Raw genomic sequence first — 25,894 nt, forward strand, 5'->3', positions numbered from 1 at the left:
TATAATTTCATTAATAAAACTAATTTTACAAAGGTAAAAAAAAAAAAAAAAAAACTATGCACACCTGGATTGCCACCCAAGTGGAAATAAACCAAAACCATCGCTAAAGTAAAATGATAATTTGATTTTTTTACAAATTTAAAAACTTGTAATTCAACTAATTTATATTTGAAAACCTTAGTTGTCATAATCGTTATCTATTCAAACCTGAACCCATTAGAATTGCTACTCACCTGAACCAAACCCACTAAAACAATCAATAACTATTAGAGACTCAAATAAAAAAAAAAGAGTCTTGTATCTAATAAAATTGAGTAAAGTAATTGATATATAAGTGTGTGAATTGAACTTTCATATAAACTAATTGATTTTGTGTAATATAAGTTTAGATCTTCACATTTATATGTCCAATATATATTTCTGATATGAAATTAGAGCACAAACCAAATAACAAGTTTAACACTCTTAAATATTTATGGATACAAATAATAATGTACCTAGTCAAAAATCGATTAAGCCAAGCGACAGGTCTAATAACCTATGGTGGTTACATTTGAGCGAAGGTATTGAAGACTTAAATAAAAAGATTGAGAATCTCATATCTAATAAAATTAAGTAAAGTGAGTGATCTATAAGTGTATGAATTGAACCTTAACATAAACTAATTAGTTTTGTGTAATATGAATTTTGATATAAATACTTATAGACCTAATATATATTTCTGACAATAAAAAACAAGAAAGTGAAAGTGATAAGAGAAAAAAATAATGTTAATAAAAGATTTAATATGCAAAAAACTATTTTAAAATTTAGTTAATTAGAGGTAATATAATAACTTTGAAAAGTAAAATAGTTAAAGTTATACTTTCGACACAATGTTAGAATTCTTTTGTCTTGAGAGAGAGGTTCTGGGTGAGAAATTATAATTCATACATTTAATAGGTGGAGAAGTTCTAAAACAAAACCTTGGGTGGGACAAGGAAATTGAATCAGTCCTTAAGGAAAGCCAGCTACACCGTCCTTCTTTGCCTGACTTTTAAGTGGGTGTGAGCGGGATCCGTTGTCAGAGAGAGAAAGAGAAGTCACGGGTTTGTCTTGAAGGCCCCTTATTTCACACTCCTAGACACACAGACACTTATTCTCTCTCGCTACATAACCGAGGAGCCAAAACATTTTTTATATACATCACACCGCATAAATAATTTATTTCAAAAAAAAAAAGTTAACCCTCTACACAGTACTTCACCTCTCTATCCAACATTTTTATCCACTGGGAGACTGCAAGAAACCCCACTATTTCTTTCACAAAGCCTCTCTCTCTTTATTCTCTCTGAATTTTTCTCTCTGAAACACCCAAAGTTACTATCTTTTATCCTTCAATGGCGATTTTGTTAGATAATTGTGAAGGAATTTTACTGTCACTTGACTCACATAAATCAGTACCAGCGCCATTTCTCACCAAAACGTACCAACTTGTTGATGATCCCACTACTGACCACATAGTCTCTTGGGGTGAAGATGACACTACCTTCGTCGTTTGGCGTCCGCCTGAGTTCGCTCGTGATCTTCTACCTAACTACTTCAAGCACAACAATTTCTCTAGTTTTGTCAGACAGCTTAACACTTATGTATGTTACCAGCAGTTAATTCTTCTCTTTAAAGATCTCCTTTTTAGGTGATGTTCTTAACAAAAATTACTGATTTTGATTTTGTTCGTGTTTTGGGTTTTTGTTGAAAGTAGGGTTTTAGAAAGATTGTGCCGGACAGATGGGAGTTTGCGAATGAGTTCTTCAAGAAAGGAGAAAAGCACTTACTGTGTGAGATCCATAGAAGAAAAACTGCTCAGCCGCAAGTTGCTATAAATCATCACCAGCAAACACATTCTCCACTGATGAATGCTCCGAGTCTCTTTCCTTTCCCAAGCCGAGTCAGTATCTCACCATCTGACTCAGATGAGCAAGCCAACTGGTGTGACTCACCACCGCTTGCTTCGCCAAGTGGAGGCACTGGAGTTTCAATAATTGGCGGGGGTAGTGGCTATAGTAGCTCAGTTATAGCCTTGTCTGAGGATAATGAAAGACTGAGAAGAAGTAATAATATGCTAATGTCTGAGCTCGCACACATGAGAAAGCTTTACAATGACATTATCTACTTTGTGCAAAACCATGTGAAGCCAGTTACTCCTAGTAATATTTACCCTTCTTCTTTACTTGTTTGCAACACACCATCAGCTACTCCTATTGCTACTAATGCTACACTAGTGCAAAAGCCATTAAACCAACTTCTTGGGTATTATCCTACTAACCCTAAACAAGGTCCTCAGTCTCATGTTTTGAACTCTCTTAGTACTACATCACAAAGTTCTTTGACCTTTCTTGAAGAACCCAACAACCACAGCTGTAAAATGAAGCTGTTTGGTGTACATCTACAATCCAGGAAAAGATTGCACACTGAGTGTGCTTCTAATCCAGGAAATATGGAGACCAACAAGGCTCGTCTGGTTTTAGAAAAGGATGATTTAGGGTTGAATCTCATGCCTCCTTCCACATGTTAGTTTCTTTAAATCCATTAAAGAATATTGTTAGTAGCTGCTTCTTCTTCTTCTTTTTTGGGTTCATTTTGCTAGTATGAGTTGTCTTTGTTCTCCTCTTCTTGAGTCTGAATATCTGATGATAGTGTTGATGAAACATGTGTGTGCGTGCGCGTGGGTGTTTGTGACTATGTATATAACTTTATGTCGGTATTATCTTTGTTCCCCGCAGCCATGAATGCAAGTGGGTTTTGGTTAGAGTGAAGATCAAAAGCAAATTTATAGATTAATTCACCAACACCATCTTACTCTTTCTGATGAGCTATATATTTCATTGGTGCAATTTATTGCTATTGTTCAGATTTGTTCTACATCTGCATCTACTTTTCCTTTCTTCATGATTTTGATGTCGATATGTTTCAGTTACATTAATGCAGGAGAGAGAGTTTGTGTTAATTTTCTTCATGGCTTATCTCTTTCAGTTCCATTAACATAAGAAAATCTGAGAAGGGTTTCAGGCTTTAGCAGGTTCCTGGACAATGTCTCTAGGGCATTCTCTGATTACTCCCATTAATGAATAATACATTGATACGTACAACTGTAACAAATTTACGAACGGTCTTTTCAAGATGAAACATAATTCTTTTGAAAAATAAAAAAGCAAATACAAACCTTCAGATTTTAGAAAAATAAAGCCAAGAAAATGCCATAAAAAAAGGTGGGCAATTCGATGAAGGCGAAATAATAGAGAAGAGACGAAAAATGTGGGTTGAAATGTATCTATCAAGGCTTCTATACTTCTTCTTCTGAGAGAAGCAGAAACCTTGACTTTTCCTACTTTAAGTATCTGATCAACATTTTTCAAAACTCTCTTTGGATCCCTCTCCCTTCTTTTTATTTTTTCCCTAATTCCAAGTTTTCTTTCCTTCTTCCAGACGATAACCAGAAAGAGAGAGAAAGGGCCTTGACTGGTAGATAAATAATGTCCTCAAAACCCCATCTCTTTTGCTGCTCACTTTGTCCAACATCCCTACACAAGTAAAGTTTCCCATAAAGTTAATTTGACTAGCCATTTTTACTGGGTTTCTTTGTTTTTACCTTTCTGGACTCCTGTTGTTTATATCATTAACTCCTCCGGTGTGCGCAACAGAGGCCAAAGCAAGCTTGGAAATGTCTATTTAAGTCTGTCTAGAGTGGCAACTAAGACTCCATAGACCATACAGATATTCAAAGCTGGAATATTTTATATACTAGAATATCTTTGTCGTGTGAAATGACGAAAGAAATAGTTTTATTATTAAAGGATTAAAAAAAACCCTAGGGTTTGTCTTTTTGAGGCTGTCACGTGAGTCCATAGTGCACGTGTGGCGTAGTAGAAGGATACGTCTCCAAAGCAGATGAGAGAAAGTGGATGATTTTTGGTGTTAAAAGTGGATACGGATCATCGGGGAAAGATGCTTTAAGGGAGGCGATTTTGCTTAACAGCCGTATTGGACCACAAAAGTGAAAGGGTCTATTTTTATTGCCAAAAACATGTTTACTTGCTTCGTTTAGTAGCTTCTTGAATACCACTTTATTGACGATCCCCCTCTTGTCTTTCCACTTTATCTACCATTAGTCATAACATGTCACTGGGCCTTTCTTGGGCCTCGAACTTACACATGCATCGTTCTTTGAATTATTATTGAGAAAAATTCGACATAAAGATTTGTTATAATAATCATGTCTAAGAAATTAGCAGCCTAGTTTGGAGCATGATACATTTAATAAATGTGTAAAAGCTGAGTTCGAAGTGCACTTATAACAAGTCTATTTATGGGCTGTTTAATTGGGCCAGGAAGCCTTTCTTCATGCATTGCCTCTGTCTATTTTAGACCTATAAACTTGTCATTGGCTATTGATTTGGTAGTATATGAATTATTTGTTATCAAATCATATAATGATATATTACATAAATATTCAAAATTAAATATATATAATATTATTCAATAAATATAGCAAATCACCATATATAAATATGTTGAACGCTCTATTGTTGTAGATACTATACGTGCGAGGGAGCGTCAATTATTCTCATAAATTTTATGATGTCAAAATGCTGAAGAGCTCTTTTTTCTAGTCAAGTTAGGATAAACTTCACATTAACATAAGTTATAAATATAATGTTGATGTTCAGTGACAGACTTAGAGATACAATATAAAATGGCTAAATGTGTAAAATTAAAAATATAAGAAGTTAATTAAGAAATGATGAAATCTAAGAAAGATTAATGTAAAAATTTTAGAGATTATTTTGATATTTTTAATATGTTAAACTAATAATTTTTTAAATCTAAAAGAGTAGTAAAATCTCATCTTTCATACTTAAAAGGGATAATTACAAATGTTTAAAAATCAAGGGGTCAGGTGACCCTCCATTACCCTCTTGGATCTGCCATTGTTGATGTTGAAACAAAGAGATATAATCATATTTGGAAAGTCATTTACAAGGTACTCATTGAATATTATCTTGACATCATTCCATTTTGGTGTGTTTTTTTATCTTCCATTTGCATATTCCGGATATAGTTGATAATGATCTCAATTCTTCTAGATTACACGATCATCTCATATATCTAGACCTGTAATGTCAAAATCAACTTTGTTAGTCACCATAATAGGGAAGTTGAGATGATTTTATATTAATGATGTTTACGATAATGTAACTTGAAAGGAGGTTGTAGGATTTCATTGGGGGATCTTTCCTTTTCTTTACATGGGTGCGTAAAATTTTCTCATACTACGTATTTGTTTGTCACCAAAGATTTGTTGCTGTGGGCCGTGAACAATATTCTTCTTGTTAGACGACCTCACTATGTTAGTTTAGAAACATTCTCAAGTGCAAATGCTTCCTCAAGAAGGGATGGGTCACTATAATCGCCTCCCTTGGAAGATCTGAACAATAAGACTGTAATTTGTCTCCCCACTGCTTGCAATATTCCTCGAGATGGCTTATACAAGAGTCCTGGAATAATTGATGAGCATATAGAGGAATTACAGGTTTTCCATTGCCTATATTTTAAGGATGTGCTTTATCCTCTTTTATTATCCTGGATTTGATCTTGGTTAAATTATTGTTTACTTTTATATTATTCTGTGCTTAGCTTCCCATAGTAATAGTAAATTTTCCATCTCTCATGTTAGTCCTGCAGATGAATATATGGCATTACTCATGTTACTATGTTAGTCCTGCAGATGAATTGCTTTTATTCTGTGTCTTTTCTCCAGAGACAAGGTTCTTCTGCCGCAGCGAAAATGGAGGTGGAGAGGCTGAAGCATGAATGTGGAAGGTCCTTGCTAACGGTTCAGCAGTGGAAGAAAATGTATGACAACCTGAATGAATTCTGTGTTAATGAACTTTTAGATGGAGATGAAGTGGGAGGCACCAAATGAAATCTTGCCTTAGACACGGTTCTCTTTGTACAGCAGCCTCCTGTATAGTATCTGGTCTAGACATGGCAGGAGGGTCCGACCAGGTCCCCAAATTACAGGTTGTCTTGGAGGCTTTGGGGCAAGGTATGCAGACTACATCCCATTAAAAATAATTAAAATTTTTTTAGAAATATATATAAAATGCGATCCAACTTGTTAAGGGTCTACAAAAACATGATCCAAAGGGTTTTCGGTTGTATTATAGGTCTTGTCATGCTAATGGGTCACCTTGCTCCATTAGATGATAGGTTAAGCATAATTTGACTCCTAAGCAAAATAGATTACACTAGAATCAACCTAACACTGTCTACTGTTGTGTCTTATATGATATGATGCACCTCTAACCTTTGACTCTTTTTTTTTCTTATTGTAAAAATGTTCTACCTATTGGGCAAAGAGAATATGTTAAGTTCTTAAAGTAATTATCTTAAGTCCCTTTGGAATTATGAAGGATTTCCATTGTTTTAGAAACTACGATTAACTTGTCCTATATCGCCTTTGTATTTTGTTGTCTGAGGGGGTGCAAAAATGTAATTTAAATATGGTGGCGTAATTGTATAATGAAGGATTTTGTTGACGGCCTATGTGTGAAATACTTGACAAAATGGCGACTAAATTTTCCAAAATATCACTAAAATCATTCTGTGATATTAAGGGTGCCTTCTAGAATGAGTTTCTTTTGTCGGTGGCTGCCTGCATCAAATAATGGGGTGGGTAGGAATTAAACTAGTTGAGTGGGAATACTCTTTAGATTGAATCTGATTTAAATAAAAATAATTCATCTTAAATTTATTAAGCTAAAATTAAGGATAATCTTCATTTGGTTTAAATGAAAATAGTTTAATTTAAATTTGTGATTCAGATTTATAATTTGAATTCAAAATTTTAATTTACAGTTTATTGATGAAATAATATTTCAGATTATATGATTAATTGAATGGTAAGAAAAACAATTGCATGAATTCCAATTAGGAATTGTTTTTTCTCATACCAGGACGGTGGGTGGGTGGTGTTTGAATTTGAGATCCTATTGATCTGCATACACTGCACAAACCACCACCTAATAAATATAATTGAATTTGTAATAGCATGTTCTACAGTGACGTTAATTTTCGAATACAGCTTCATTGATTACAGTAAGGGACAGCAACGTCAATGGCGAACATGTTGCTAAAAAAGTAGGGCGTAGAGCCCAATATATTTTCCCTCTAAGCAATAAAACCAGTCACGATGACGATGATTATGAGACGAGATGACGCCAACAGGAACTCATCAAAGCCAAAATAACAAAAAATATTAGTCAGCTCAATCAAATTCTACTCCTACACGCCTTTCCTTCCTTCCTAGAGTGTCATCTTCTCTCGGCGTGTGCTTTGTCTTGCAGTTCCCAATGAGGAAGGGACGGTGAGAAGGAAAGGAGGAGAAGCAAGAATTAATCTAAAATAGACACGTTTGTTTGATAGGAATAATTATAATAATATAGATAAACATTATAAATTAATTAATGGGATGTGGGGAAGAGAAGATAAGGTGGTGCAACTGTGATAATACCAAGTAAAAAGCTCAATCCAACACCAAGATCTCTACCTTTGGATTCTTTTTATCTAATTCAATCTCTTCTGCAGAGATTCCAGAGAACATCGTCCCTTTATTCATGTCTTCTTACTTGATTAAAATATTCTCATCATCTGTAATATTTTAATGTGGGTGTGAGAGAGAGAAGTACTTTCTCGTGATCAATCTGGAAAGTTGGTTTGAAATCAGGGTGGTAAGGAGTTTTCAGTGATTTGGATTAGTGTTGAAGAGTAGAGAGAGCCAGCAACACCTACAATATAACACTTGTTTCCTTCTTTGTTTATTTCAATCATCAATCATTTCAGCAAAAAGAAGAAAAACATTGTAAAAACTAAGCTGGTTTACTGCATCATATGATCCTGAATTTCTGAACTTCATTATCAGTTTTTTTTTTCGTAATCGTCTCTAATAACTTATCCTCTTGGTCTGTGCTTGGCGCGAATAAAAAAATTGAATTGCTGGACTCCAGCCTCCAGGGCAATTAATAACCGTTGTCTGGAACCAAAATGGCAAAATTATAATAACTTTGTCCTCTTCAAATGGCGTCGTCGACCTTTAACACCCTTGAGAAGAACCCTAGATGTCTCCTTACTAATGTCTGCATCTTATCATTATGAGCTGAGTTGGTGTGGGCCAGAACGAATGACCACAATTTCCCATCAAAATCTTAAGATAATAGAAATATATACCAGTTAATAACTATAATATTTAAATCAATAAATCAAGTTCGTTAGGAAAGCAATTCCAATTCCATCTCGAAAAGCGTTCCTGTTACTGTTGTTATGAGAGAGATGTGGATTAGGCTGTAGCTGCATGCAGCAGCAAATCAAGATAAAGCAACTTGTAATATTATATACACAGTGCTGCCTAGGCCCCTTTCCATGGACCATTGCATGCCACCTGTGTTTCTCCGGTGGATCCAATGGCATCGGATTGCAGCCGATACTAACTGGGAAAGCAAGTCATTTAAAAGGGTCTGGTGAAATTTCTGACACCTGTCATGTGATTGTGGGGTTTTTATTTCTTAAAAGACTCTGAATTTTAAGGCAAATTTAGACCCCAACAACAACATTTCCACTCAATGCTGTATTAGATAATGATTCATGCACCAATAGAACCACTTATTGCAGTCCCTGAAAGTACAGTTGGTAGATCTGAGCCCTTTCTCTGCTAGCTCATGGACCTACATGTCAATATCTAATATCTATTATCTGCTAAGTAATTACCAGCGCTTATGCCTAATTAAAATCATTTGGGCATGATTTAGGTCTTAACGAGGCAGCCCTTAATATCTATATTACAGATGAAAATGAGCATCCAAGCTGCATTAATGTTGTAATATATATATATATATAAAATATTTTATATATATATATAAAATAATCTTTTCAGTATATGTGTCTGTTCCCGATATCACTATTATATTGCTTTTTTTTTCCTTTACTTCTTCTCCTTACCCTTGAATGTATCTATGACTCTTTCCTTCGCTGCAAATTTCTGATAAAACTCCTAGTCCACGCTCCTCCCTTGTATCTTCCCCATCCCTCTGTCCATCAGGTTCTCTCTCCTTTTTAAACTCAATTTCTTTCTAGATTGTCTTTTAAACAAAGAGTGCAAAGCCATGGAAATTGACCAATTAAAGCCTGCAACAGAAGATCAGATGGAGATGATGATGATGATGCAGATGGACAAGCTCCCCGAGCTTTGCGGCGCCTACAACGACGTGGCTGAATTTCCTGCTACTGAAACTGACGCAAGTAGTGGCACCACTATTGGTTCCATGTCTCATTTCATTGATAACCCACAAGTTGCTTCACCTTCTCTTATGAACCAACCTTCCACCGTCTCATTTACTGGCACCAATCTAGTTCAAGAGCCATCTTTGATATATTATTCAACAAATGAAAGATTTTGGAGAGGTGGAGCGGATTTATCAGGTGAAGATTCTTGTTCTACACTATCACAGAAGCGGAACGTGTCGATGGCAGAGATGAGGGAAACCATCTTTCGAATTGCGGCAATGCAGCCAATCAATATTGACCCAGAATCAGTGAAGCCACCAAAGAGAAGGAACGTTAAGATATCGAAGGATCCCCAAAGCGTTGCAGCAAGACACAGAAGAGAGAGGATAAGTGAGAGAATAAGAATACTTCAAAGACTTGTTCCTGGAGGAACAAAAATGGATACTGCCTCTATGTTAGACGAAGCAATTCACTATGTCAAGTTTTTAAAGACTCAAGTGCAATCACTGGAGAGAGCTGCAGCTAATAGACCAACCGGAATAGGGTTCCCTGCACCACTGTCATCTAACTGCTGTTATCTTTCCATGGGAAAATCATACAACGGTCATCATTTTGGAGATGCTTAACTTAAGAAAATAGTTAGCTGGCCAACATGCTACAATATTGTTCTAGTAATGATCCATGTTGTTTCAAAAGGGATTATAATTTATAAAGAAAATCCATGGCTTTTTATTCAACAATTTTGTAATCCCTGCTGTATTGTTATAAAATAATCACAGTAGCTTGATTGACAGGTAGCAGAATTCATGTTTAAAGAATCTCTCTCTGTCCTATCACCCATGTCATGTCTGTGTAAAAGTATTTAGTGGCCACCTTCCAGCATCAGAAGAAATGAAGAGCCTGGCCAGAGATGCCGTATTATAAACAGATAACCATGGCAGACAGTACACAGCAGCACATTTTTGTTTTGAAAAACCAAAAATTGATTACCTTCTTCTTTTGATTGAAGAACAGATACAATCTCATTTGGTTATCAGAAATGTAGAGAGATATGATTCTTTGTTGATAGGCTTGTGTGTGAACTGGGGACCATACGGCCATGCCCTTTAGGTCGATTGGCGACACACGCTTCATCTTCGCAGGGAAAACGAATACTTAATTGCGGCTTCTTCTGCTCCCAAAAGAAAGATGATGAAATTGACATCTGTCTGGATATTGTTGCAGAACGTGAACATTTATAATATAATCCACCATAGATTATATAATATTAATCAATAATTAAGATTTATTTTTAGAGCATATACAGGTGTCGATTTTGAAGATAGATTGTACAGAATTGATAGGGGAACTTTAGGGAAAGATATCGTCGTGATTTCCATGTCATGTTCAACGATGCAAGGATTAGGAGAAATGCATGGGAAGTCCACGTGAAGAACTGACAAAATGCGGTGATGGGCCTTTTCCAATGTGGGCAAGTTTATCATGTCTTTGTCCGTTAACACGTGAAACTCTTATCTTACTTGGTCAAGGTCAACCCAACGCGGTAATTAAAGTATAGTTTTTTAAATGTTATATATTCACAATTTTTTTAAAGATATAATTACACATATAAATAATATATAATTAAATATTATTTTAATTTAAAATTATTTAATTAAAATAATATATTATTTATATATTAAAATATATATAATTTTATTATTTAATTGATTAAGCCTAATAATACCCCAAATCAACACCACAACTTTTTTAGGTTGTTGACAAAAGAAAGGTAATGCAGTGCATTATAATTATGATAAAATTGTGTATATTTAATTTTAAATACTTAATTAAAATTTTGAATTATATATTATTATATAATAAAATATGTTTATATTAATAATAAAATAATATTTAATTATATAATAATACATTAATATCTATATATCTAATTATATATAAAAAAAAAAATAGTATGTTCAAAGTATTATTCATATAAAACAATTAATTGTCCTTTAAGTCATGTATACCCAATTTCTAATCAATAAAAATTAATCTTAACACTGATTTCTTTATGCCTATGTATGTGTCTGTGGAAAGACACCACTTTTTAAATTGAATTACAGGAGAAAACATAATTTTCATGCACAAATTTGCTTGGTTATAAAGTTTCTTGGTACAGATCATTGTTTGCCAAAACTTAGCAATAGAGGTATGCGTAATTTGGTTCAAATTGTAAATTAAATCGAACCACTTTAAAATTATGCTTTGGGTTGGGTTGAAATTTTTCAAACTGTTTTTTCAATTCAGGTTGCTATTTGAGTGATTTTTAAACTGAATTAAACTATATATATATATAACTAAGTTTGGCAAAATTTTCCAATAAGTAATTAGGTGTACAATTTGCTTTTTTATATTTATTTTATCATTTTCTTTACATATATTATATATATATTATATTTATTTTACATGTGTATATTATATTCTATAAAATTATAATTCAGTTAATTTAATTAAATGATCTTTTATATATATATATATAAATTATTTTAAAATATTTAAACTATAATAGTCAAATTGTATATCGTATCGTATATAAAAAACCCAATTTATCATATCGTGTTTTATATTGTATTATATCCCTTTTAAAAATTAAAAAATAAATTATTAATAAAACATTATAATTGAAACATCATCATTTTGAAAAATATCACAAACACTTTTAACATTTTAAAAATTTTCACATACACTCCTAATACATTATTATTTTCTCAAAAAAATTATATCAACTCTTATAGATAATATGTATCATATCATAAGATACGTATTTTATTGTATTTTATTAATTTGATACACCTTATAATACGTATCATTTTTTTATCTATATTATATTGTATCATATTGTATGATACAATATGTATTATGTATCATAAGATATTGATAATTATGGTTCAAACTATAATCCAAATCGAATTAAACAGTATTTTTTTAATTTAATTTTGTTTGGTTTGAAAATTTTCTAAACTTTTTTTTTTCAATTTGATTTAAAAAATCTCTCAAATTTTATTAAACTAGGCCATGCACACCTCTTCTTAGCAAACTCTTGAAAACTTATTTGATTATGTATGAGAGTTTTAATTGAACTTCTGCTTTCAAGTTAATTAGTGCCTAATCATTGAAAACCTAGTTTGGCAGCTCTTTGAGACCCCAATTCTACATGCTTTTGCTGCCTTTTCACACATACATTTCTTCCATCCCTTTTTCCGATAAAAATAAATAATAAAACTATTTATATATTTTTTTAATATATAATTTAAATATAGAAAAGATAAATTATTATGTGAATAAATAATTTTTAATTAAAAATAAAATAATATTTAATTATATAATAACATATTATTTATAAATCTAAATTATTAAAAAAAATATATCTACATGTAATATATTCTATATCTTGCATTAAATGCTTCAACTGTTTTCTGGACCCATATCATAGTTTTTTGCTTTCTCGCTGGAGTAAATTCATCCAATCCAGCACCCAAAAAAAAAAAATAGGGGAGAGCAATACTATGACTTAATTATGTTGTCGTTTAGAATGAGCAAAGGAAGGAGTAATTAGTGAAGGTTGCATCCTGTTGCAGTATCCAATGGTGAAGTGTTTATGTCTAAAGAATCATGCCTCACCTAAAGCTGTTTATTCCTTCCCACTCCCCTCGATTCCATATCTCCATACATAGAACTTAAAAAATAGAAAAGATTTTAATCAGAATGAATATATAAATTTAATTTATGAGAAATAAAAGACTAAACAAGCATGTAGAGAATAAGACATGGTCAAAGATATCATCAGAAAAGCCATGTGAGAGTTTCCAGTAATCTCCCAATCCGTTTGTCTGAGGCTTCCTCATATTTGAATAAGGGGAGCCCCCTTGTCCTCTGAATATAGGGCATACTACCTCACACCCCATAACTCATCTGTATTTCCTTAGACATTGCTTTTAATCTCCACAAATATTTCTTTTGCTATTAATTTGGGAGTTGGGAATGAGTTTTCAAATTCAGGGTGAAAAGAAAAAAAATGATAGTTGCCATTTACTTGACAAATTGCATATTATTAGATGTGAAACTCTCTTTCTTTTTATTTGACTCTCCAATACCTTCGTTCAAGTACATCCATCATAAACTGTTAAATCCGTTAATTGGTTGAATATATTTTTGAATCAGTGTATTATTATTTGTATCTATAAATATTTTAGATAATTAGACCCGTTATTTGACTTATGCTCTGATACTATATTAAAAATATATTAAAGCTAAAAGTGTAAAAATCTAAACTTATATTACACAAAACTAATTAACTTATTTAATAATAGGTCAATTTATTTGTATCTCCATATGTTTTGCTATGCTCTTTATTTTGCATAGTAAAGATCTAGGGAAGAAGAAAACCACGAAAGTAATGAGAAATGATAATAAATATATGCATACATACTAGGAGAACACAGCATTAAAATATGTCTGTGGGTTGGTTTGGATTTTTTTGGTGATGGCTAAGGGGCGCTGGAGGAGGACAAATAATCTCATATATCGAGATAATATTGGCCAATATTCTTCCTCATTTTGCCTCTTTTTGATGGGTGGGATGCATTTCATCCCTATCAATCGTAGTAGCTTTGTCCCAATTCAGTCTCTGAAATAATAAATATGTACATACATGAGACAAAGAATTTGATAACTTGACCAATTAGATAAGGTGGAGGAAACAAACACATCATATGTAGAATCACAGGGTTTACACTGATAAATTTAAATAAATTTATCAAAGTAGTCTGTCCAATTTTTTATCGACTTTCATTGTAAACATAATGGGTGTTTAATTTTTTATTTAAAATTATTTAATTACATAATAATATATCATTTAAATATATAATTAAATATTTAAAATTGGATATATTTTAATTTCGATATAGCAAAATGGAACCTATATGAAGTGGGCTATCAAGAGGCGTGAACATTTATTTTACTTTATTTTGACAGAAGCGAAAAGACACTCTCACTGCATAAAGCTTTGGCTACTAACATATACAAATTAGCAAATTTTTCTCTCAGCCGTAAGTGGGTTTATATAAATAAGCTTTCATAGAATTACCGGAGTCGGTAAGTGGCCAATAATGATCCTCAAGGATTATTCACCTGATCCTAGAAGAATTATTGTGTCTTGGAAAGAGTCCATAATATGAAGGGGGCTGGTGTCTTATAGTGTTGAGAATTATTGGGTTGGCAATTCCTGGATTATCAGCTCATGGGCTTCAAGATTACCAGCTCACGTCCTAGGTAAATAGACAATATTTCACCTTAAGCTTACGTGAGTCAGAGTTGTCAAATTGCCCAATATGCTCCAATGCCAAAATCTATGCTGATACGAAACCACCATTATTGGTAGCTTATAGAATAACTTATTTTGCTGAATTAGTCTCGTGACTTAGTTAGATCATCAGCTTAATGCATATGGCAAGGATATGTATTCCTTGTTTAAATAATTAAAATCATTGGAAGAAATATTAAGAATTGAGGAAGAAAGTAACCCAGTTATAATAATAAAATACGTTTTCAAATAGCCTTCAAAATCAAGGAACAAAGTTCCTTTCTCGTTGAAGGTCAATGATATGCCATTATATATTTCTCAATCATCCACGGCAGAATACATACATACATGCTTTATTCGTCAATTCTTTTCTTCTAACACTTTGAATCCATAGCATGTGCAGCTAAGAAGAGATCAAGTACCTGTTGCATCCATGCCAAATTGGCGTCAACGTAGTAGTTGGCCACTTGTCATCTCTTTTACACTATTAATCCTATACCTGGTTTAAAATATCATAAACCTTGCATAAGCATCAAAACACATATTACCAAATAGAATAAAGAGCATTTGGATTGGATGTTATATACCCAAAAAAATAAGGCAAATTGGCAGGGCATGCCCTGCTTGGCATTCGTGCAGTCAACCATTGGAATTGATTCTAAATATATCAAATAATAAAAGTTGCAATCCTGATTAACAAACAAGTAGAAGTAAACATTACCTCGCAACTATCATAGTGAAAGCGGAGAGCCGCATGGATTGATGATATTAGAAAGCGTGACAGGCAAAGCAACCACTCAAGGAACCCATCTGGCTGTTTCTACGGAATGTTATGGCCTTACGGGTACTCCTAGTAATTTGATGGTCCTGGTTGGCTAAGACTGAGTCCCTCATTTCTTGAGCTCTCTTTTGAGCTGATTTCAGCTTGTTCATGATCTTTTCCATGGATGAAGACCGCTTTTTTTCCAGCTTCATCTGAAATATATTTCCAGTCAAAAATAGCAACCGCCAAATTCTCATCCCCCAGTTTTATGGAACTTTGGTCCAAAAAGGCAAACAATATGAGGTTATGTAAACTCAGAGTATCATTACAGATCTGGCACTTTAGGGGATAAACTTCTTTATTTCAATATGTTAAATTTAGATATCACAAAAAGCAATCAATTCAATAAACAAATTATGCAAAAAGAAATAAAGGCATCAAAGAACACTGAGTAAACCATGAAGATGGGTGATTGTTTTCTTTCTTATTACTTCCATTTTTTTTTTTTTACATGTTATTCATTTTATTTTCCAAATAAGCCCTCGATAATTTGGTCATTTGAAATATCATATTCCAGACATGTATAGGTTAAAACCCAAAGAAAGAAACATTCAGGTCAGCAAAATATTGTTATTGTACTATTAATCATTCCCTGCTATAATTTGAAAGATATTCACTCTCACATCCAACAAGTAGATTATACTTCAAATGATACTCTAAAAAATCTGCCCCATTATAGCATATTTTAGAACGTGACTCACAAACTCCAACTAAAAGGACTCATACTAGAGTCCGACATAAACAAAAGCAACAAATAAACAGACAACATTAACATTATTTGTGAGATATCATTGTACTGGCGTAAAAGTTAATCAGTCTTAAAAACAAATTAAAAGCATGTCTATGTGGAAACAAGAAAGAAGAAGCAAACCTCTAATTTCCTAATTGCTGCCTCAGCTTTTGCCAGCTGCAGATTCTCCCACGCTGTGATTCTAAGCTCCTCTCTTTTTGTCCTGCCAAAAGCCAAAAAGGGTCATCTGATGATCTTCCTGGGCAATATGAATGAGCTTGAAATAAAAAACATAGGATTTTATTAAATAGTCAAAGAACTTGTATGTTTGTACTTGTTGTTTCACATACACAAGTGCATATGTATAATATATACATGTGTGTGTATGTAAGTGTCTGTCTATATCTATATCTACATATATATAAGATGACAAGTCCCACTTTTTTTTCTTCAGTGTTTTTATAATTATAGTTCCAATGGCCTTAATCACTTCCTAAGTTTGCCCACATCATATTCTAACAAATGACCTAAAAAACAGAGGGACCAGAAGTCATTTTCAGCAGATCTAACATACTTTGAAATGCTCTTTGCAGACTCTGTAATACCCCAAGCTGATATTTGAGCATCCACAGATTTCTTTCTCCAGTCATCAACAATTTCCGAGGTCTTCCCAGGGATCTGAGCTCGATTTTTCTTGGACCACCTTGTCACCGTGACCCTTTCGTCTACCTGCACATCCCTTACTGCTGATTTTGAGGAATGAACACTCTGGATTTCCAACATTGGTAAGGCAGTTGTAGCAGAGGTGAAAGGCTGACTTTCAGGAGATGAGTGAGTGCTACCATCAGGGCTCATCTGAGTTGCCATGTCCCTTCTGGAAATAGTACTAGATATATCTGTGGCAGCATCCTTGATCTCATCAATATTTTCCTCTGTATGTTTAAAATAAACATCAACACTCCAAGATCAGATGAGTGTGCCCAGCAAGTCTAAAGGTTGAACATCATATGATCAGTTACATTTCAAGGAAAAAACATTTTTTTTAGAGTTCAGATCCAGTGCATTGTTCCTATTAATATGGACAAATTATTCATTGTTAATAGACTCTGTAACAAATTATTTCAAATTCGTTATCAAGCAACATAAAAAACATATGATAGGAAATATCTGTTGCTAAATGTCTGTTTGCCTGTGTACAAAGATTCTTCACAATTTATTTCTAGGAGAAGGAATTCGATATCACTTAAGTAGTTAACACATCAAGTTATGACAAATGATGTAAAAAAGATTTTTATTGTTGTCCGATTACTATCTTGTGAACTACCACATCAGTATCAATTGACATCATATCTTTATTGGTTTCTCTGGAGACCTTGTGGACTATTTTTTATATCAAGCAAATAGTGCAAACTGAAGCTCTATACCTTGTGAGCGCAAGGATGGTGGGTTCAGCACCTCAGAGCACCCATGCACACTAGCTGAGCGAGCCATGCAAGGCTCCATCCTTACAGGAAATACTCCACCATGTCCACCAGAATGGACCGCTAAGCGATCAGCAGCTAATACAGCAGCTGAAAATGGGGAACCCACCATTATGTTCCCTAAAGGCGCCCCATCAAACATCAGAATTGCAGGTGAATGCAATGAGTAATATGCACTCCCAGCAGGGCCAAGGGGCCCACTCTTCGATTTAGGCTGTCTCTGAGGATGTACATATGATTGTCTAGCAACACCATCACTGGCAACAGGACTAAGTATCCACCTCTCAGCATCTTCCCATTTTGAAGGCAATGCCCTTCCATTATTGAAAGGAAACAATGCAGCATTCACTTGCCTTCTATTCCCACTTGGATGCAGTGGCACCCGCTCTGAGTTCCAACCTTTCTGCATTCCAACACTAGTGTGCCTATAATTTGGAGTTCCTGGGCTAGGAAATGTACCAGATTTGCCTGACAAATTAGAACTTTTTCTCATGGTCCCCATGCGTGGAGAAGAAATGTTAGCATTATTTAGATCTAATGAAGCAGGTCTTCTCTTGTCCACTTTTTTCGGTATAGCTTCAGCTCTGGATCTCCTCTCCTGACAATCTATGGAAAGAACAGAATCTTGCAGTGATCAGCAGATAACAAATATATAATTTTGATTTAAATTGGATTATTAGTTATATGGTACCTTTGAGAGATTGAGAGAAGGAATTTCTGGCTGAATCTAAGGGTCTGTTATCGTCTTCTACAGTAGCATAGCTGTGGTCTTTTTGAACTGCTTATAATTGAAGGAAACAGAGAGTGAGACAGCGAATTTGAAATTTGTAAAGGTGCTCGTGGTGTTTAATTTGTTTTGTTTAGAGGTGTCTTCTTTAACTTTAACTTTTTCCCACAAGGTGATAAATGAATATCAATAGCTGTACCTTTCACTTTTTCAGCTTTTCTACTGAGACGACGAGTCTGCTTATTGTTTGGTGTCGCTGTTTTGTTTGGATCTGGATGTGGATCTGGACCACCACTTGAACTCTCCTGCTCACGATCTTGTCCTACCAAATGCTGCAATTCGATTGATTTTAATTCTTATGATTCAGAAAAAATTATCACCGTCAAACAAACAGATCCCTTCTCATCATTTTAATTTTCAAAATTGTTTCCTTTTGCTCTAAGAGGCACCAGTTCATACAGCCACTGAAGCTTTGCAAGCAAACAAATTTAATAAAATCAAAATGCATGGACATTAAATTTTAAAATTTTGATCAGCTGAAAAAAAAAAAATCAAGATGAGTCCATCTTAATATTATTTACAGAACAAAAACGGTGAAATGTTAGACAATGCAAGTAGTACCAGGGAGATTTCAGAGGCGAGAGAGTCGTGATCGTGAGCATCAGATCCAAAAGAGCAGCGGTCAACACTAGCTGAAGCAGAAGAAAATAAACTAAAATTGGACTCAGGAGTAAAGGTAACGGAGTCAGGACTTGCCTCTCGTGCTCTGTAACCCGATCTCATCGATCTCCGATCCTGAAACCCTAGCTCCGGCATTGTGAAGCTCACATTCGAATCTGAAGTGAGCAGAGTGAAAAAGAGTTAGATTCTGATTACCTCGTAAACAAATTGCTTTTGACTAAACGATTTTATCAACAAACAAGTGGAATTGTGAGGAGGACAAGATGATTCGGCATTTGCCTTAAATTTGGACTGCCTTTTAAGGTTTTAAGTTGCAATGATGGGATGACAATCCAGAGTTTGATTGCAATGAAAATGACAATGTGCCAGATATTATAATCTTATTTGTCTTCATTTCAAAAGGCAGAGCTACGCCATCAAAGCAAGTATTACTGGTGACCATATTATATCTAAATGTGTCCCCATAAAATTTGTTACAACCTCTGCATGGATTTCAATGCTTCTGACACTCTCTGCATGCCATCAGAGGCAGCAAAAGTCCTCCAGAAGGGAGCAGAGCTGATACTTTCTGAATGTAGCCAGCTGGAGAGCCTCGCAGGCTAATTAATTCGAAGACCACAAAAGTCACAAATCAGATTAATTTGAAGAAGACGCATAAATGAGACGCTTTGGGGAGAGTGACCTTGTTGAATTGAGGGCTTCAAAAATGAGTCAGAACAGATTTTGTCTTTTACACATGTGAATTCAAAACACTGTGGAACAGATTCAGAGCATTTATTTTCTTTAAAACTTTTTCTAACTCATTAAACTGGAAACATGGAAAATGAATTTCTTGTTAGTTCTCCCACTTCAGTCGCACATTTAATTGATTTTTAACCATTCAAGGAGAACCATTATTTCCCATATGTTTTTCTTTTGTGAATGACATTTTTTAATTGCTCTAAAGTATTTCCCCACTTGAAAATTTTCTGTGTATTCAAATGAAATGAACAAGATAATCAACCGCTTAAGTTTCTGCTTGATGCTCAGACTGTGCTGCATACATCATTGAGGAGATGAGCAACACAAATGAACATGTAAGCTTGATGGACAAGCATGGAGTTAGTTGAAGTAGTTGGCCAAGCACAACTTACAGTAGCTCTGCAGGCACATCCCAGTTCCAACCAATTCTCAACAAATGCAGTACTCTTTAGAAGATTGTGCAGATAAGCAAAATTATTAAAGTAAGCAGTTATTGGCATTCAAATAGTTCTTCTCAACCTGACATGAACATTGGTCCATAGGAATAAGAAAAGCCATATCTGAAATTTATTCTGTTCTTCACTTTAGAGAATATACACTTAAACCAAATCAAACAACAAAAAGTAATTCCCGGCTGAAATTTTGCTATATATGTCAGAGTCGGGGTCAGGGCTCCCAACATGTTTAAGGGCAAACGCCTAGTCTTAACTCTGAGGAGACCAGAAAAAGTATCATCCTTCCAACAGCTAAAAAAGGTTCCAAAGGGAAGAATAATATGCAGATTATGCCAAGTTTCTTCATTTAAGTAAGGCTCAACCTCTACGTACAGGTAGATTCAAGCTGTCAGCTCGGCTTGAAAGACCCTAACTTTAAGTCCAAAAAACTCTTTTTAAATTAGGTCAAATTTAGTCTTGATTGAAAGTGTTAAGTTTGAGTTCGATTATTTTATTAAATTAAAATTTTATAAAATAATATTATTTTAATATATATTAATTAAAATAATATTATTTTAATATATTTAAATTATATTTTTTTAAACTTATAAATATAAAGTAAAACCCTTTCAATGTAAATCCTATTTTTTATAATATAAAACCTGTCCACTCAAATTTATTTTAATGGAACTTATTTTAAACCCATTAAACTGGAATTAATAATCAAATCCGAGCGAATTTGACTCTAATACACCCCTAACTCAATCTCAATGCACTCCGGTTTAGGGTTGAACATCCGTTGCATTGCCTTTTATTTGTACTATTTTTATAAAACGATGCCGTTTAATGGTTTTAACAAATACGACACTGGTTCTTTCGGTTGCGGGCATCAAGTTAACAAGCAGGGGGCAGTCAGCCGGTGAGACAGGGGAGCAAGCGAGATAGAGTGGAGACAATGGAGGACGGCGAAATAGAGGAGGAAGGGATGATGATAGACGGTAACGGAGAAGATGCACAGTTAACATCCTCACGCAAGTTAGAGAAATCGGCTTACGAAATGCTGAGAGAAAGCAAATCCTCGATTGAAGAAATCGTCGCCGAGATGGTTGCCATTAAAAGAGAGAAGCAACCAAAAGCACAACTGAGGGAACTCGTAACTCAAATGTTTATCCATTTCGTAACTCTTCGTCAGGTTATATCTAAGTCTCTCTTTCACACTCAGGGTTTCGCTTTTAATAATTTCTGAAATAATTATTTTAACTTTATTTAGGGTTTCTTATAGGCGAACCGTACTATATTGGTAGAAGAAGACCGTGTGAAAGCAGAGACTGAACGCGCCAAGGCGCCGGTGGATTTCAGGACTCTACAGCTGCACAATTTGATGTATGAGAAGAGTCACTATGTTAAAGCAATTAAGGCTTGTAAGGATTTTAAGTCTAAATATCCTGATATTGAGCTCGTGCCTGAGGAAGAGTTTTATCGTGATGCCCCGGAGAAGATTAAAAGCTCTAAACTGTCTAATGACAGCTCACACGATCTTATGCTGAAGAGGCTTAATTACGAGTTGCATCAGGTAATTTTAAAGTTTGAAACTTGACAAAAATAATGCATTTACTTGAAGAAAATTAGTTCTTGGTGTTTACATGATAAAGATTTTTAGTACTAATAAGTATCATATTAACTGTATCAGCGGAAGGAACTGTGCAAACTTCATGAGAAATTAGAGCAGCATAAGAAAAGTTTGCTTGAGACTATTGCAAACAGGAAGAAATTCTTGTCGAGCCTACCTTCACATCTCAAGTCTCTTAAGAAAGCATCCTTACCAGTGCAAAACCAATTAGGGGTTTTGCATACGAAGAAAATAAAGCAGCACCAATCAGCTGAGTTACTTCCACCGCCTCTCTATGTGATTTACTCTCAGCTTATAGCTCAAAAGGAAGCATTTGCTGAAAATATTGATTTAGAGATAGTAGGAAGTTTGAAAGATGCTCAAACATTTGCCCGCCAGCAAGCTGTTAAGGACACTGGTATTGAGAATTAATTATTAATTTTCAGCTATTTGAATAAGTTGAATGAGGTTTCAAATGGCTTGATGCTGCTGAACACATTAGAAATGGGTATAATTGTGCTGGTTTATGCAGTTCTTCTGAGCTCAACAATCAATTTACAGAAGTCTAATTTAATTGATTAAACTGAACTATATTTCAATCTTGTTATCAGTTACATAAAGATAGTGCAAAAAAATTCAAGTTGCTACTAATTGTTTGAAGCCTGGAGGAAACCCATGTCGTGGCTGATCTAATTAAGTCCTTTGACTTGCTTTGATTCTAGATAGTCTAATTAAGTCCTTTGACTTGCTCTGTGTCTAGATAGTTTTACATATGTCCCATGCTTTTAGAATTGACTTGTGTGATTCTGTTCTTAAAAAAAAAGATTAATAGTGTTAGACGGACTGGCACAGGCATAACCACGAATGTTGAAAACTCCAAGTTGGAGGATGATGTACCCGATGATGACGATGACGGACAGAGAAGGAGAAAGCGACCAAGGAGGGTTCCAAGTAAAGAGAATGTTGACCAGGCAGGACTATATCAAGTTCATCCACTCAAAATCTTCCTTCATATAAATGATGATGAGATTTCCAATCCCAAGTGTGCAAAACTTATTTCTCTGAAGTTTGAATACTTGTTGAAATTAAATCTTGTATGTGTTGGCATAGAAGGGTCACATGAAGGACCTGCGAAAGATATCTTGTGCAATCTATTTCCTGATGATACTGGTCTTGAACTTCCTCACCAGGTATGGATGTTCAATTTATGTGCCTTATAGGTCTTATTCATCTATATGAGCTGAATTTCCATGTTGTTTCATATTTTTTATTGTTGATTTTCCCATAATATATTATAATTGTTATGCTAATGGTGATGCAGTCTGCCAAACTCCTTGTGGGTGACACTCTGGTGTTTGATGAAAGAAGGACTTCACGTCCATATAAATGGGCCCAGCATTTGGCTGGAATTGATTTCTTACCGGAATTCTCACCATTGCTTGCTAGATGTGAAACTCCAAGTAGTGAGACTGCTAAAAGTGACGCTGTTATATCTGGCCTAGCACTGTATCGCCAGCAGAATAGAGTACAGACAGTTTTGCAAAGAATTCGCTCTCGAAAAAAGGCTCAGCTGGCTCTTGTGTGAGTCACTGTTCTGCATAATTGAAGTTTGTTTGATGAAGGCTAGAAATCAGTAGGAGGCAAATATTGCCATCCATTTGAATCTGAATGTTGGCTCTAAAGATTATTCTCTTGTCTAGGACTGTGTTTGGATCCTTAATAATGTGAAGTGTCCATTGCTTAGACTTTCTCCTTTTTTTTTCATATACAGTTTTCTGTGTGTGTCTGTGGTTACATGGTCTTGTCATCCTTTCAGTAGAGTAAACTTTATGTTGAAATCTTGGATTTCTTTTATTGGCTTACAGGGAACACCTTGATTCACTTATGAAGCTTAAATGGCCTGCTTTGGATTTTGAAAGTGTTCCATGGGCTTTGCATACCCCACTATGCAGTTTGCATGGTTGGTCACCTGTAGGGCCTGCTTCTAATTCGGCCTCATCTTTGCCTTCCATGGATATAGAGCAAATTCAGGAACATATAGATGTTAATTTGGATGGAAGACCTGCTTCAAAAGAAGAGCTAGAGACTGCTCGGGAAGATGGAGAGCTCCCATCTTTAGTTCCAGTTACATCTGTTGAAAACGATGTCAAACTTATACCATCAGGGCAATCTAGTTTAATCCATTCCAGGCAGCTGGCTCTAATATCGAAGAGCATCATTTCTCCTATTAGTAAGGCAAGAGCACAGAGTTTCAAAAAATATGATGATGATTCAGAGTTGTTGCTTGATATCGATAGTGATGTGGAAGACTCTGCACAAATTGATGCTGATGCAGAAAATGCTGCTTCTAGTCACAGCTATGAGTTGACCAAAAAGTCATGGGTGGATTGCGGGGTCAAGGAATTTTGTCTGATTTTAACCCGAAAAATGAGTGGAAATGAGAAGATTTTGAAGTTAGAAGCCAAGGTTCGTAAATTTGTGTTTTTTTCTTGTGTATTGTGCGTTAGTTGAGTTGTGAACTTAAAATCAGGTTCTTCTATTCGGCAGATCAAGGTCAGCATGGAGTATCCTCTAAGACCTCCCCTTTTTGCTCTGAGTCTTGCAGAAGATCAACATGACGGTAATGGTTATGAGTGGTATAATGAACTTCGTGCCATGGAAGGCGAGGTAAGTCGTTCATCTCTTAGGAAAAGCTATCAGTAGTGAATTCGGTACATATTGGAGTGTTGGAATGATGAATTACAAGTTATATCAATATATTACTGACCCCGGTATCAATGATTACACTACCATTTCCTAAAGTGTCTTCAGTAAGGCATTTATATCCAATGGTTTATATCGAGGTTTTTGATGCTTTCTTGCATTCAAAGCTGGTATTCACTGACTTCAGAGCGTTTATTAACAATATTCTCAACCTGAAAGTTGTCAATCTCAATGGTCTCTTCTCATCAGTATATCTTGGTCTATTTTTGTGCTTGCACCACTTAGTTATTGCATCTATCTTTTTTATTAACCGAGTGAAAGATAGCTAAAATCTCACTTTCTCCTTTTGCATGGTTCAGGTTAATCTCCATACTGTAAAGATGTTACCACCAGATCAAGAAAACCATATCTTAGCTCACCAAGTTCGTTGTCTTGCTATGTTGTTTGACTATTGCTTGGATGAGGCATCTCCTTCTGAGAAGAGAAAGACTACTTCTGTTGTTGATGTTGGTCTGTGTAAACCTGTTGATGGTAGTCTTCTTGCCAGGTCTTTTAGGGGAAGGGACAGGAGGAGAATGATATCCTGGAAGGACATGGAATGCACTCTTGGTTATCCATACTAGCGTTAGTGTTTGAGAGCTGCAGTTAATGATACTAGTCCACCTTCAGGATGAGTTACCATCAGATATTAAACTGATAAAAATCGATACTACACTTGATCTTAGCCAAAAGGCCGTGAAAGGTACATACAAAGTTATCTTTTGTCTTTTTGTCTGCCATGGCTGGGATGAGAAATATCCCCTGTTGAACATAAATTTGAGCTTCTTGACCCTTTTTAAGTAGTGGATATACACTTTAATGCCTATCACCGCATATGATTATTGAAGGTTTTGTTTTGGTTTCAGGCTGATTACGTGAAATTGCATGGTAAACTATTTGTATGATGTTCACTGTGTTAAAACATGGAGGTGCATGCACTGTAGTCACTTAGGGCCACTAATTTGGTAATTTTGCACTGTATTATGATCTCCTTGATAAAATAATGTCAATCATCCAGGTAAGAAAGATATAATTATATATTTGCATTTGCACATGCTGCTGATTTCTATATTTTCAAATTGCTGGGGTCAATTTTTTTTTTGGATTATTGTTGGTTGTAGTTAATTGCTTGCCATAAAGAGTCTGCCCATAATATTTGCATTTGCACATGCTGCTGATTTCTATGGTTTCACATTGCAAGTCAATGGAGCAATTTCGCCCTGTCTCCAATTGATCATGACTAATACACTGACGAAATTGCATA

General features: G+C 34.7%; 4 protein-coding genes, 1 long non-coding RNA gene and 1 pseudogene across 7 annotated transcripts; 4 read left to right on the forward strand and 2 right to left on the reverse strand.

The window, feature by feature from the left end:
• Positions 1 to 1,123: 1,123 nt before the first annotated feature.
• LOC123202580 (heat stress transcription factor B-4-like) lies at positions 1,124 to 2,890 on the forward strand. Its single transcript, XM_044618523.1, has 2 exons — positions 1,124 to 1,628; positions 1,742 to 2,890. The coding sequence occupies exons 1-2, from the start codon at positions 1,380 to 1,382 to the stop codon at positions 2,552 to 2,554; spliced, it is 1,062 nt and encodes a 353-aa protein (XP_044474458.1). The 5' UTR covers positions 1,124 to 1,379; the 3' UTR covers positions 2,555 to 2,890.
• A 2,405-nt stretch (positions 2,891 to 5,295) lies between these two features.
• Positions 5,296 to 6,583, forward strand: LOC123202582. The gene is made up of 2 exons (XR_006499018.1): positions 5,296 to 5,569; positions 5,798 to 6,583. It is a non-coding gene; the product is annotated as an uncharacterized LOC123202582 (long non-coding RNA).
• A 2,397-nt stretch (positions 6,584 to 8,980) lies between these two features.
• LOC123202581 (transcription factor HEC1-like) lies at positions 8,981 to 10,133 on the forward strand. The gene has a single exon (XM_044618524.1). The coding sequence runs from the start codon at positions 9,198 to 9,200 to the stop codon at positions 9,942 to 9,944; it is 747 nt and encodes a 248-aa protein (XP_044474459.1). The 5' UTR covers positions 8,981 to 9,197; the 3' UTR covers positions 9,945 to 10,133.
• Positions 10,134 to 14,865: 4,732 nt separating this feature from the next.
• Positions 14,866 to 19,713, reverse strand: LOC123202604. 2 transcript variants are annotated; one of them, XM_044618560.1, is made up of 9 exons: positions 19,585 to 19,713; positions 19,045 to 19,259; positions 18,623 to 18,755; positions 18,388 to 18,474; positions 17,640 to 18,302; positions 16,790 to 17,147; positions 16,357 to 16,438; positions 15,384 to 15,637; positions 14,866 to 15,161 (listed from the first exon to the last, which is right to left on the reverse strand). In XM_044618560.1, exons 2-8 carry the CDS (start codon positions 19,237 to 19,239, stop codon positions 15,431 to 15,433), a joined length of 1,725 nt encoding a protein of 574 aa, XP_044474495.1. In that variant the 5' UTR covers positions 19,240 to 19,259; positions 19,585 to 19,713; the 3' UTR covers positions 14,866 to 15,161; positions 15,384 to 15,430. The 2 variants fall into 2 exon arrangements, with proteins under 2 accessions (XP_044474495.1, XP_044474494.1); XM_044618559.1 differs by lacking the exon at positions 19,585 to 19,713 and adding an exon at positions 19,384 to 19,503.
• Positions 19,714 to 21,064: 1,351 nt separating this feature from the next.
• LOC123202689 (THO complex subunit 5B-like) lies at positions 21,065 to 25,495 on the forward strand. 2 transcript variants are annotated; one of them, XM_044618716.1, is made up of 8 exons: positions 21,065 to 21,471; positions 21,562 to 21,852; positions 21,970 to 22,306; positions 22,741 to 23,078; positions 23,210 to 23,469; positions 23,754 to 24,354; positions 24,436 to 24,555; positions 24,951 to 25,495. In XM_044618716.1, the coding sequence occupies exons 1-8, from the start codon at positions 21,235 to 21,237 to the stop codon at positions 25,212 to 25,214; spliced, it is 2,448 nt and encodes an 815-aa protein (XP_044474651.1). In that variant the 5' UTR covers positions 21,065 to 21,234; the 3' UTR covers positions 25,215 to 25,495. The 2 variants fall into 2 exon arrangements, with proteins under 2 accessions (XP_044474651.1, XP_044474652.1); XM_044618717.1 differs by having other exon boundaries at positions 21,330 to 21,471; positions 21,550 to 21,852.
• Positions 25,226 to 25,337, reverse strand: LOC123203800 (annotated as a pseudogene).
• Positions 25,496 to 25,894: the final 399 nt, after the last annotated feature.

Source organism: Mangifera indica, chromosome 19 (assembly GCF_011075055.1).
Source record: "Mangifera indica cultivar Alphonso chromosome 19, CATAS_Mindica_2.1, whole genome shotgun sequence".
Lineage (NCBI taxonomy): Eukaryota > Viridiplantae > Streptophyta > Magnoliopsida > Sapindales > Anacardiaceae > Mangifera > Mangifera indica.